Source organism: Octopus sinensis, linkage group LG18 (assembly GCF_006345805.1).
Source record: "Octopus sinensis linkage group LG18, ASM634580v1, whole genome shotgun sequence".
In the NCBI taxonomy this organism is placed as follows: domain Eukaryota; kingdom Metazoa; phylum Mollusca; class Cephalopoda; order Octopoda; family Octopodidae; genus Octopus; species Octopus sinensis.
Window position 1 is genome coordinate 3,001,635 of NC_043014.1, and position 14,744 is coordinate 3,016,378.

The 14,744-nt window shown below is 40.1% G+C and overlaps 1 protein-coding gene across 2 annotated transcripts in view; it reads left to right on the forward strand.

Moving 5' to 3' along the window:
* LOC115221420 (zinc finger protein 271-like) overlaps nucleotides 1–14,744 on the forward strand; it is a 29,792-nt gene that overhangs the window by 3,084 nt on the left and 11,964 nt on the right. Inside the window, exon 2 of one of the 2 annotated variants that reach the window (XR_005002739.1) lies at nucleotides 7,376–10,989. Coding sequence is in view for 1 of the 2 variants with exons in the window: in XM_029791601.2 (XP_029647461.1) it covers nucleotides 7,666–10,638 (2,973 nt within the window). In the remaining variant the exon portion in view is untranslated. Of the gene's footprint in view, nucleotides 1–7,375; nucleotides 11,255–14,744 lie in introns of those variants that run through there. The other variant, XM_029791601.2, reaches the window with a different exon arrangement.

Sequence of the window (14,744 nt, forward strand, 5' to 3'; positions counted from 1 at the left end):
GCAGCCAAAAATCTTAGCTATTTAGAAGAAATAGCTAAGATTTTTGGCTGCTATTTCTAAACTTCGGTATGTGGTAAAGCAAATCTTTGCTGAACCCTTTCATTAAGTATTACTTAAGTTTACCGTGAAATGGTCCTTTTTCATACCGAATTCTACTTGGTGAAATTATTGATTACTTCTTAATTAATTAATTTTACCCTTTGTTATTGTTGTATATATATATATATATATATATATATGTATAAACACATGTGCGCACGCACACACACACACACATACACATAGGACATCCAGCCATAGAAACCAAGCTGGAACAGACTCTGGAATCTGGTGTCATCCCTGACCTTACAAAGGTCTGTCAAGCCATCTAACCCATGCCAGCACAGCAAACGGATGTTAAATGATGATGATACACACACATACAGCTGTGATTGCATCAGGATGGTATAAATACTGGACAGACGAGCATGGGTAGCTACCTCAGTGTCTGGGATTTTGTCTTGCCACTTAATTCTTTGAAGTTTTCTGGGGCAGACAGTTTGGAAGTGGTTCAGTTTCCCTGCATCACCATCACATTGATAGAATCCATGTTTCACAACCATATAGTAAAGATGTGAAAACTATTGCCCCTTTGTTTCGGCTGCTGCCTCTCCTATTCCACATGTTGTCATGGAGCATGCCAAAGGCAAGACTTGCTCCAGCGCGTCTGGCACTTACCTTTTCATCAATGACAACATTCTTGGGGAGTATGTTCTCAAGGAATTTAAACTTAGTCGCTGCTTTCAGCCATTGCCCATTGATGGTAACGTTGGGCTCAGTTTAAGGTTTGCCAGGCATTGACTGCAATCACAGCTTTGCTGGACAGGTAATGTAGTTCACATGCTGGCCCTGGCCCCAGAAGATATTAGTATATAGAAGGCGGCGAGCTGGCAGAATCGTTAGCACGCCGGGCGAAATGCTTAGTGGTATTTCGTCTGCCGTTACGTTCTGAGTTCAAATTCCTCCGAGGTCAACTTTGCCTTTCAACCTTTCAGGGTCGATTAAATAAGCACCAGTTACGCACTGGAGTCGATATAGTTGACTTAATCCGTTTGTCTGTCCTTGTTTGTCCCCTCTGTGTTTAGCCCCTTGTGGGTAGTAAAAAAATAAGTATAGGCGCAGGAGTGGCTGTGTGGTAAGTAGCTTGCTAACCAACCACATGGTTCCGGATTCAGTCCCACTGCGTGGCATCTTGGGCAAGTGTCTTCTGCTATAGCCCCAGGCCGACCAATGCCTTGTGAGTGGATTTCGTAGACGGAAACTGAAAGAAGCCTGTCGTATATATGTATATATATATATACATGTGTGTGTGTATATGTTTGTGTGTTTGTGTCCCTAGCATTGCTTGACAACCGATGCTGGTGTGTTTATGTCCCCGTTACTTAGCGGTTCGGCAAAAGAGACCGATAGAATAAGTACTGGGCTTACAAAGAATAAGTCCCGGGGTCGATTTGCTCGACTGAAGGCAGTGCTCCAGCATGGCCGCAGTCAAATAACTGAAACAAGTAAAAGAGTAAAAGAGTATATAACAAATTCCAGCAAGACAAACACTTCCAGAAAAACCAGGGACAACACTTGAAAGACACTTTGAAGGGTTCTGTAGCAGCCTTCAGTATCAGCCATGTCATATGGGAGTAGATAGGTCAGGTGAGGGGCAATTAGGGAGGGCATCCAAACTTGCAAATCCAAGGGGATTGTTTCAGTTGAACGATGGGAGAAGGCCAGGAAAACCAGTGTCATCAAATCCTTGACTATCACCACCGTTTCCTGTCCACACAGCTGGAGATTCTCCCAGGCATGACTTGACCTGGTCAGTCACTAATGCATACACAAAACCCAACTCCAACCCCAAGATGATTAAATGGTCCTTGATGCTCTGATTACTGAATGGAAATGTGTGTTTGTGTTTGTGTTCAAGGATCAATTTTCAAAATGCCAAGTCCGCTGGTGACTTACACTCCTCTTTCACCCAAAGTTTTGACTGTCTAGCATCTGAATCTCCATTTGATATTTACTGCCTGTGGTTTCCACCCATCTCTCATCTTTTGAATTTGTAGCTTCCTGTGTGATTGCACTATTGCTGTATGTGCCAACAGAGTCCTCCCTCACAGAAGCGGCTAACTGGCTTCCGTGCCGGTGATGTAAAAGACCACCATTCGAGCTTGATCGTTACTAGCGTCACCTTACTGGCACCTGTGCTGGTGACATGTGTAAAAAGATTCGAGCAAGGTCATTGCCAGTTCCGCCTGTATGTATATATGTATAATAATAATAATAATAACAACAATAATTGTGTACAGTGCTCAGGTGCACTACAACTCATCTAAAGTGTATATATAATCAGGTGTAGTTTCGGCGGATTTCGGAAAGCATGAGGGCCTTAAAGGATGCAGTGTCATGGCAGTCAACAACTGACGCAGGCAGTTTATTCCATGCTTCAGCAACTCTGAGCGTGAAAAAATGTATGTGTATGTGTGTATATATGTATGTGTGTAAGTATGTATATATGTATGTGTGTAAGTATGTATGTATGTGTGTATGTATGTGTGTATGTATGTATGTATGTGTGTATGTATGTACGTGTGTATATACGTGTGTATGTATGTATGTATGTATTGCATGTATGTATGTAAAAAGCACCCACTACTCACTCGGAGTGGTTAGCATTAGGAAGGGCATCTAGCTGTAGAAATGGCACCAGATCGAATTGGAGCCTGGTGCAGGCTCCTGGCTTGCCAGTCCTCAGTCAAACTGTCCAAACCATGCCAGCATGGAGAGTGGACGATAAATGACGATGATGATGATGATACACAGTAATCCCTCACCATTTTGTGGTTTATTATTTAAGCTTACATCAATTCCCCCATGGTGGTGTTTTGCATTTATAATAAAATAAATATAAGCAAATTACAAAAATAATAATAATAGAAATATACTGTACAGTACTGTTTCTAATTCGTGGATTTTCACCGATCGCAGAGGGTTTTGGAACATAACATCCCCAATAGTCAAGGGACTACTATATACATACATATATATATATATATATATATATATATATATATATATGTATATATATATATATATGTTATGTATATATATATATATGATGTATGTATATATATGTATATATACATATATGTATATATATGTATATATATATATATATATATGTATGTAATATATATGTATGTATATATATATATATATATATATAGTATGTATATATATATGTATGTAGATATATATATGTATATATATATATATGTATGTATATATGTATTATATATATATAATATATGTATGTATATATATATATATGTATATTATATATGTATGTATATATATATATATATATATATATATATATATATGTATGTATATATATATGTATGTATATATATGTATATATATATGTATATATATATGTATGTATATATATGTATGTTATATATATATTATGTATATATATATATATATATGTATATAATATATATATATGATGTATATATATATGTATGTATATATATATATATATGTTATGTATATATATATGTATATATATGTGTATATATATATATATATATATACACACACACATGCACATATTTACACATACAGAATATATAAATATTCATACATGCATAAATATCTGCGTATTTATGTCTACACTTACATACATATATATATAAATATATGTGTGTGTGTGTGTGTTTCTCTGTGTGTGTACATGTTAAATAAATATATATATATATATATATATATATCATCATCATCATGATATATATATATATGTGTGTGTGTGTGTGAATGATATTAAATGACATTTTGTAGTAAAATTTAAGGATGCTTGAGATATAAAATATGAAACAAGTCTTGTTTTTTTCTGTAACAAATTTGACAAAAGAAGGGGAAAAAAAATCAATGAAAATTATCGGAAATAACACAGAATTAGCAAAAAAAAAATGTGGCATGTTATTTCTGTTCTGCCATGTCATTCATTTACTGGAAATATAAAACCTGAAATAGAAGAAAAAAACCCAAAATATATTCTCCTCTCCTCTCTTTCATCAACCTTTTCTGTCTGTAACTTTGTTAAATTGTCTTTATGTTTTAAAAGCTCATCTTAAGGTTTACCTATCTCTATCTGTCTCTGTCCCTCTTTCTTTCTCTCTTTCTTACTCTCTTTCTCTCTGTTTAAGGATCTCTGGCATGGCCTTCGTAGTTATCCTTCTGTCCTTCCGTAATTTTTTTGCAGTTATCATTAAGACACTACTGTTTACTGGATAGCAATGGCATGAATGATATATGTGTGTGTGTGTGTGTATATACATACGTATGTATATATACATATGTATGTGTGTACAGATATATATGCATATATAGACACGCACATTTTTAAGTTCCATCCGATTGTGACCGTTGCCAGCCTCGTCTGGCCCCCTTGCCAGTGGCACGTAAAAAGCACCATCCGATCGTGGCTGTTTGCCAGCCTTGTCTGGCACCTGTGCCGGTAGCACATAAAAAGCACCCACTACACTCACGGAGTGGTTGGCGTTAGGAAGGGCATCCAGCCGTAGAAACACTGCCAGATCAGACTGGGCCTGGCGCAGCCTTCTGGCTTCCCAGACCCCAGTTGAACCATCCGACCTATACTAGCATGGAAAGAGGACATTAAACGATGATGATGATGATGATATATATATATATTATGATTGAGACCCCAACACCTTAGCCACTGGGCTATGTGCCATCTCACCATATTGGAACACATGCAAATAGATGAACCAAAATAAGTTCTGAAACCGTGCATAAAGGATTTGCAAACATCAAATTAATCTTGTCAAGGCTGGGTGCATGGCAAAAGATAAGATATGGTCAAACATAAGCATAATAATTTATGGCAGACCCACAAAAACAAGAAGTAGAATTTGTCTGTGCAGGGCAGTGGTTTTCAACCCTTTTCTACCTATGGACCCCTTTGATTGCTATTCTGTTCCAGTGGACCCCTATAGCCATTCAATGTTTAAAAACTAGTTTTATAGAAACTTCTTGCAAAATTCCTATTTTTGTTTTTCATACATCAACTTGTGTGAGCTGAATTATTTATATTTAATTCTTTATTGCCCTCAAGGGGCTAAACAGAGAGCAGACAAACAATGACAGACAAAGGGACTAAGTCGATTATATAGACCCCAGTGCGTAACTGATACTTATTTAATCGACCCCGAAAGGATGAAAGGCAAAGTCGACCTCGGCAGAATTTGAACTCAGAATGTAGTGGCAGACGAAATACCACTAAGCATTTTGCCTGGTGTGCTAACGATTCTGCCAGCTCGTCGCCTTCTGAATTATTTATATTGTTAGAGAAAGAAACCAAACTGTTTCTTGCAATGAAGAATAAATCTAAAGCAAAATATTTTCGTGAGCCCTTAATATACTACTGTGGTTTCCCAGTTTACTATTTTGCTTGTGTGGACCCCACAAAATCTTACAAGGATCCCCGGTTGAGGACCACTGATGGTAAACATCATAATAAATCTGCTCCAAACAAAGTTACTGACAAGCATGCCGGTGCACGGTTGCATTGGTATGGGCATATCAATTACAGAATCAGGATGTAATATAACCTTTAGCATTCTTCATGTTTTTAGGTGTGGCTTAAAATGTGTCACCTGGCCTGATAAAACAGGCAATTTTACCCATTGCACCCTGTATACATACATGTGTGTGTGAGTGTGCGTAGGTATGTATGTAAGTGTTGTGTTGTGTGCAAGAGAGAAGACTGCACTGGTTTGGTCATGTGATGTAGATGGATGCTGACAGTTCCATAGAGAAGTGCTGATCTCTCAAAGTGGATGGAACTCATAGTGTTATACATACATACATACATACATATATATATATATACATACTATATATATATACATCATATATATATATATATATATAATATATATATACATATATATATATATACATATATATATATATATACATATATATATATATACATATATATATATTACATATATATATATATATACATACATATATATATATATACATACATATATTATACATATATATATATTACATACATATATATATATACATATATATATATATATACATACATATATACATACATATATATATATATACATACATATATAAGTGGGAGTCCTAGGAAGACATGGGATGAAGAGCTAAAGAACAACTTCAGGTCGCTGAAACTTTCAGAGATGACAGAGGACCAAGATATCCGGTGCCTGGCCATACTCAAGAAGACCCATGTTCCACAGCAGAAGTGTTTAAAGACTGATTCTGTTGGTAGTATAAAGCACCCGTGCAGTGCAATGTAGACATGCCTGTAGCTGTCACTTGCAAATAGCTATAGCTATAACAACCGGTTACCCTTCTTACTATCATGAGCCAAATTTTCATACAGACTGAATACATTTTATTGCAAGACTGGCTCTAAAGAAGCTGCATATAGCAAGACTAACAATTCCCCTCTACCTTATGTCATTTTACTTTTATTCAAAGTAATCATCATCATCACCATCATCATTGTTTAATGTCTGCTTTCCATGATGGCATGGGTGGAACAGTTTGACGGGAGTCTCCCAGGCAGACGCCTGCACCAGACTTCTGTGTCTGTTTTGGCAGGGTTTGTTTTTACAGCTGGATGCCCTTCCTAACACCAACCACCCAGCAGAGTGGACTGACTTCTTTTTACGTGGCACCAGCATAGGTGAGGTCAGTTTTGACATGTTTTTTTTTACAGCTGGATGCCCTTCCAAATGCCAACCATTTTACAGTGTGGACTGGATGCTTTTGAAGTGGCTGTACCCGTAAATACATTGCCTATGTTTCTTCACTCCATTTACCAATTACATCTATGCTACACAAATACAGTTTTAGAGGCCATGGCGTTAGGAAGGGCATCCAGCTGTAGAAACACTGCCAGATCAGACTGGGCCTGGTGCAGCCTTCTGCAGACGAGATGGTGAAGATGCCAACGACCGCTTTGTTCAAAGTCTCCCTTGACCTCAAGTGGCCTGAACTCTTTACATGAACACGACCCTGTACTTAGCTCCATGTCCCCCTACATGGCCTTGTTTTTTGCTTTTTGAGCCAAAAAATTAACTAACTAACTAACTAACTAACTTCCCAGACCCCAGTTGAACCATCCAACCCATGCTAGCATGGAAAGTGGACGTTAAACGATGATGATGATGATGACGATGACTATTAGTTTATTATTTTTATTATTATTTCTTCTTTTAGTTAAATTTTTTTTTTATACTTTTCTTTCTTTTGTCTTTTATAGGTGTTGCTGGAATGAGACTGGTCAGTTAGGGAGCTCTGTGAGTAACAGTTATACATACATCTACATATATACGTATATATATATACATATATATATATATATGTAATCACACACACATATAAGCATATAGATATGTGTGTATAATTTTCAACTGCTGTCCTTTTTCTTTCTCTCTCTTCCCGTGTACTATGTCTTGTGTATACTTTTGGCTGAGGTTAAAGTAGAGAAAGAGAAAGAAGCAGTCAAACTCGAGAAAGAAGTCCGTTGGGAGTTTTGTTTTGATAGACAAGATGTCAAGTGATAACGATGATGATGAGAAAACCCTTACCGTCGTACTGTCGGATGATAATACTTTGGAGAAAAGTCCAGAGAGAAAAGAAGAGGCCTCTGCAAATGATGAGGATGTCACTGATAGCAATCCACCAGCGTCACCTCCGCCCCCAGCCCTCAGGCCAAGGGCCGCTAAGAAATCTGCTAAAATGTTGAACAAATTGTTGAGTTCCAGTCAGGAACCAAGGAGGCGACCTGTCCGAAGCACAAGGCCCAAACGCAAGCTGCTAACTGAGTTCCGACCCTATAAATGTGAATACTGTGGGAAATACTTCCCCAAGGCCAAGCAATTGTCCATACATGTTCGCACTCACACGGGCGAGAAACCCTACAAATGCGAGCAGTGTGATCGTGCGTTCACCCAGTCGCATCACCTTGTCACCCATCTACGAACCCATACCAAAGACCGCCCTTACCCCTGCGTCTGCTGTCCTCGGGCATTCACCACATCCAGTAGCCTCACTCGTCACGTACGCACTGCTCATTTACACGAACGTCCCTTCAAATGTACATTCTGTGACAGGGCCTTCGCATTCCAGGATCGCTTGGACTCCCACATTCGTACCCATACCGGTGTAAGGCCCTTTCAGTGCCCCCTATGTCCACGTGCGTTTGCTGTCTCCTATCGACTAACTGCTCACATTTTCATCCACCGTCACGGCAAACCCCACAAATGCTCATACTGTCCGAAAGCGTTTGCCGTTGCTTCTCATCTGACAAAACACATTCGTGTGCACACTGGGGAACGGCCCTTCAAATGTGTGCACTGCGAGAAGTCGTTTACCCAGCCGTATCACCTGACCATACACCTGAGGAACCATTCCGGGGAAAGACCTTATAAATGCACTTACTGCACGGAAGCGTTTAAACGATCTGGTGACCTGCGTGCCCATATCCGAATCCACACGGGTGAGAGGCCCTTCCAGTGCAAAGTTTGTGGGAAACAGTTCACACAGTCGAGTAACTTGTCGAAGCACCAGAAAATACACACCAATGACCGTCCTTTCCGGTGCTCTCACTGTGATCGTGGTTTCATCCGAGCCAGTAGTGTCATTGCCCACGAACGGACACACACTGGCGAAAAGCCATACAACTGTGGCCTGTGTCCCAAAGCTTTCATGTCGATGGGGAGCCTGACAAAACACGTCAAACTGAATCATGGCGAAGAAGACGGAGTCGATTCCAACGAGGCTTTTGCTAAATCTTACAAGTGCGAGTTCTGTCCTGAAGCATTCCGAAGGCGCTGGGAATTGAAGGACCACTTTCAAGAGACCCACTCAAAAGACAGACCCTATAAATGTGACCAGTGTGACAAAGCTTTCACTCAAAGTACCCACTTAACCTCCCACAAACGCACGCATGTATCAGAGTCCACTGTTACCACCAAAACAACTGTGGACTCTACAAATGAGGCTGAAAAGAAAATTGGTTCCGACGAAAACGAAAATGCTGACAATCAGAAGGGTGGCAGCCAAGATGGTACTGGATCTGAGACAAAATCTTCAACTGCTGATGTAAAACCTGAGAAACCTTTCAAATGTGAATACTGCACCTACACATGTCGACGACGGCACGACTTGACCAAACACACCCGTAAACATACAGGGGTTTCGCCCCATCAGTGTGAGTTCTGTGCCAAGACCTTTACTCAGCGAGGAAACTTACTGTCGCACAGACGCATACATACGGGCGAGAAGCCATACAAGTGCGACTACTGCGAAAGTCGGTTCCGCTCCAGCAGCCATTATAGTACACATCTGAAACTACACACGGGGGACATGCACAAATGCCAACACTGTGGTAAGCAGTTCACAAAACTCGATCATTATCAGAAGCATCTGCGAATTCACACGGGCGAGAAGCCCTTTCGCTGCGAATACTGCGGGAAAGGGTTTTCTGCTTCCGAATACTTGACTGTGCATCTGCGCATTCATACAGGGGTTAAACCCTACAACTGCAGCCACTGCGGGGAAGCGTTCAGGCGTGTCGGTGACCTACGTGTCCACGAAATGATTCATACTGGTTACAGGCCGTATAAATGTCAGTTTTGTGATAAAGGGTTCCGGAAGTCTTACGGGTTGACTGCCCACCTGCGCAGTCATACTGGCGAGCGCAACCACAAGTGCGAGCTCTGCGACAAGTCGTACGGGACGGCATCGCATCTCAAGAAGCATCAGCTTATTCACAACACCGATCGTCCGTACAAGTGCAAGTACTGCAACAAGACTTTTGCCGAGTCCAGGAACCTTGCCATCCACACTCGGAGTCACTCGGGGGACCGTCCGTTTGGCTGTTCATTTTGCGACAAGTCGTTTACGCGGCTCGACAAGTTGACCATTCACCAACGCACCCACACTGGCGACCGTCCTTACATGTGCCGCTACTGTGACAAATCTTTCACCGCGGCCTACGGCCTCAACAAACACATGAAGACCCACTCGCACGAGAAGAAATACGCCTGTCCATGGTGCGGAGACGACTACCTGCAGTTTCCTGCCCTCAATGCCCACATGGCCACTCACACTGGCCTCGACAAGAACAAATGCAATCTGTGTGGCATGCAATTCTCCGACACCGACCAGCTAAACAAGCACCTGTGGGCCTGTTTCTTAACGCTAGGAAGTCCCAGTCAGCCTCCTCCAGAGAACACGCAAGCAGCTAGTTCCTCGGAAGAGGCGAACCTGTCCGAACCGTGCAACGATCTAACGTCGCCACCACAGCCACTGCCGCCACCACCACCACCACCACCTTTACAACCCAGTAACAACACGAAAAACGAAGTGGCCCCCAGATGGCCGCACCCGAGCACAAACTACTCTATGAACCGTATCATTTCCAAGACTGTTCCCCCTGTGTCCCCTCCTGGGGCAAATTCACGAAATGCTGATTCTCAATGCACTTACGAATATGCTGGCAACATGTTTTTGTTATGAAGGTCCTCATCGTGTCCAGCTTGGGCAGTAACAGGAGAGTATTGGGCCTAAATGCCTCTGCACCAGTTTCAGTTTCGTCGCTCCACACACTTTGCATTCAGTATTTCTCGCCGCCACCACCATACTGGGGGCTAAGTTTGACTTTTAAACCCCTGCCCATGACAGGCAGGGTGTTATGTGGAACGATAAAACTAACACCCTCAAAGTACCCCACAACCAGTTGACAAGGATTAAACAAGAGACAATGCATTCTTCAACTGATAAACCAAAGCAACCACCCTAAACACCTACCCACTTAACCACCTTCTTTCCAAACTCTAACCTACAATCTATGTTTTTTTGTTTTTTTTTGTGGGGGAAGTGCTCCCTTTAAACTCGGAGGACCTTCGGGCTAAACCTGATTCTGCACCAAATATCTGTGACATATTCTTTAATTATTTTTTTCGTTCCTAAACTTTTAATTAGTCCCTCCCTGAACCTTTGTGTTTTTCACCTTGCCTTTATTTGTACTGGCCAGGTGTCCCCTAGTGATAAATTGAAAGCAAAGTCCCTGTCTTTCTCTAGTTAATCCTTTCTCTGAATCTCTTGGTCAGACCCTAATTTCTAACTCAACACTGAAAAGATCCCAAACTTATTTGCTCTGTTTTAGCTGAGTATATCTTTTATTTGTTAGAAGACTTGAAGTAAACAATTTGACCAAGTCCCTAACCAGCCCCTTATTCATCACCTCCCTTTTGTTTTTGTTTTTGTTTTTGCGGGGTTTTTTTTATTCATCAGAGACAAATGTTATGTACCGACTTTGATGAACATTAACCAGTTAGACATCAACCAACATCACAGCTTCTACCACCATCACCATCATCGCCACTCGACTAAGTAATATGTGATCCCTGATATGTGTCTTGGTAAATTGATCTTTACATACAGCAATGAAACAATCAACCCCTGTATCACACAGGAATTTGGAGTCTGTGTCTGTTTGTGTGTGTGTGAGAGCTTCAATGAATTCAATGCTTTTTGTCAAGTAACTTATTCTATATATGCGTGTGAGCTGGCAGAAACGTTGGCACGTCGGGCGAAATGCGTAGCCGTATTTCATCTGTCATTACGTTCTGAGTTCAAATTCCGCCGAGGTCGACTTTGCCTTTCATCCTTTCGGGGTCGATAAATTAAGTACCAGTTACGCACTGGGGTCGATGTAATCGACTTAATCCGTTTGTCTGTCCTTGTTTGTCCCCTCCGTGTTTAGCTCCTTGTGGGAAGTAAAGAAATATATATATATGCGTGTTTGTGTGTCAAGTGATGTAGGTTATAAATATGTGTTAAACAATCTGGTTGATAAATGTGTGCATACACGTGTGTGTGTGTGCGAATTGATCGGGCTTAGTGTATGTGTATCAAATGATCTGATGTGTCTACAAATATGTTTTGTTTTGATCTGGCTTCTGAATATGCATGTATGTTTGTACCAAATTGTCTGGCTTATACATAAATGTGTGACTCAAAAGACCTGATATATATATATATATATATATATACTTTATTTAAAGCAGCAGAAAATTCAACAAAACCTGTTACTCTGAGTTTCCCGTTGCCGTTCATCAGACAGTTTTTGCTAGCAAAAACTGTCCGATGAAGACCTTCTGCTGTTTAGCTCTCTTGAGAGTTCCTTACCACTGTATGTAATGTCAGTTGATCTGGCTTGTGTGTGTGGAAACTCAGAGTAACAGGTTTTGCTGAATTTTCTGCTGCTTTAAATAAAGCATATTACTCTACCACTGGTATTTGAGTACTCTTTTTTCCACCTTGTTTCACATTTATGTGTTTACTCCGGTATATATATATATATAAGTTCAGCAAAATTTAGATTCAGATGAAATATGGTACTTAAGTCAGAGGCACCAGAATTTTGTATGGTATTATCCATATAAATCCATGGGGTGATTATAATCAAAATAAGCAACAAGTATATCTTAGGTAATTTGGTACAATCGTTTCATACTACTTCAATACTTACAATGTTTAATAAAATGAAGTAGCATGAAACAATTGTACCAAATTACCTAAGATATACTTGTTGCTTATTTTGAATATATATATATATATATATATATGAAGTATATATGTGTGTTAAATGATCTGGTATGTTTAAATGTATTTAATGCCATGACAACCAACATTGGAGAGGAATTACTACTAGACAAAATCTCCAAGTGGTTTAAATGCACAAGTCCTCGATATCCAAGAGTTTAAAAAGTGTCAGCAAAAAAGCACCCAAGAGTCATGACCTGGATACAGCCCAGCCCTCTTAGAGTGTAAGAAGTTAAGGGCTTAAACACTTGCCCAAGGAAGGGGATTCTTCATTGAAGACCTTCTGCTGTTCAGCTCTCTTGAGAGTTCCTTACCACTGTAGGTAATGTCAGTTGATCTGGCTTTTGTGTGTGTGTGTGTGGAATTATCTGATTATGTATATGAGTCGAGTGATCTTGCTTATCAGTATATTTGCATCAAGTTGTCTTCAAGCAACCCGAATCATTTCTGTGTTCTGTGACCCAAAAGCCTGTCTGAATCAGTAATGCTCGTTTATCCAGACTGTGTATACCTGTATAATCTAAACTTTATGCTTCTGTAAACCAGATGGTGCAAACCTCTCTCTAATCCGTAATGTGTATGTCTTTAAGAGCTAAACTCTCTAAGCCTCTATAATCCAGACTGCATGTGCTTGTGTGATCCCTAACTTTGCATGCCCCTGTGTTCCAGGACATATGTGTCCTGCAATCAACACAGGGTTGATGTCTTTGCAATCTCCAATGTATAGGACTTAGCAGTCCCCTCTGTGTGTGTCCTTGTGGTTTAGGCTGTGCGAATACATTATCCAACTGTGATCCAGACCCCTAATGTCTATGGTCCACACACACACACACACACATATATGTATGTGTTTGTATATATCATCATGTTTTAGGGGGCACATGCACTTTCACACACGTGTGTGTATGTATGTATATATATTTATATATATATATGTATGTATATATATATGTATGAATGTATATATATATATGATATTATTGTCATTATTATTATATTATTATTATTATTATTATTATTATCATCATTGTTGTTAGTCAATGAACTTGTCACGAGATAAGCTGTTTTTGTTAAATACCTTTGTTGACAATTGATAAACGTCTCTTTTTGTAAAAAAAAGTCCCCCACCCCCCAAGCCATTTTATGCTGCTGCACCATTTTTTTGTTTTTGTTTTAACCATGAGCATGCAACCCCAGCAGTTCCATCTTTTCTCCCCCCCCCACACCAATTGAACCTCCAAATAACCAACTCACCCTCTACACACTGACCGTTGTCCACTTCAACATTTTATCCTCCTGCAAAATATTCCAACTTCAGTCCATTCATGACCACTTCTTTGAATATCATCATGCAAATTCATTCCCCCACCTTTTTTTTTTTCTGCTTTTAATTTACTCTTTTACTTGTTTCAGTCACTTGACTGCGGCCATGCTGGAACACTGCCTTTAGTCAGGCAAATCGACTCCAGGACTTATTCTTTCTAAGCCCAGTACTTATTCTATCGGTCTCTTTTGCCGAACCGCTAAGTTACGGGTACGTAAACACACCAGCATCGGTTGTCAAGCAATGCTAGGGGGACAAACACAGACACACAAACACACAAACATACACACATATATACATATATACGACCGGCTTCTTTCAGTTTCCATCTACCAAATTCACTCACAAGGCTTTGGTTGGCCCGAGGCTATAGTACGAGACTGAACCCGGAACCATGTGGTTGGTAAGCAAGCTACTTACCACACAGTCACTCCTGCGCCTGTTCATTTAAATTAAATTTTTCCTTCATAGTTTTGTCAAAAACTCTTTCTTTATGTTCTTAATGGTGATTTAATATTGACGAAAGACGAAACCCTTCTAAGTTCAGGACTTTTTCAGAAAGACTTTGGGTGTATTTCATTAGGAATATGGTCATAAAAGGCTTGAGCAAACTTTCCAAAGACTCATCTGGGTGGCTGAATGGGGTCTGGTGATGGCGTATAACCAAATGGTTAGGATGTTGCACTCGTGA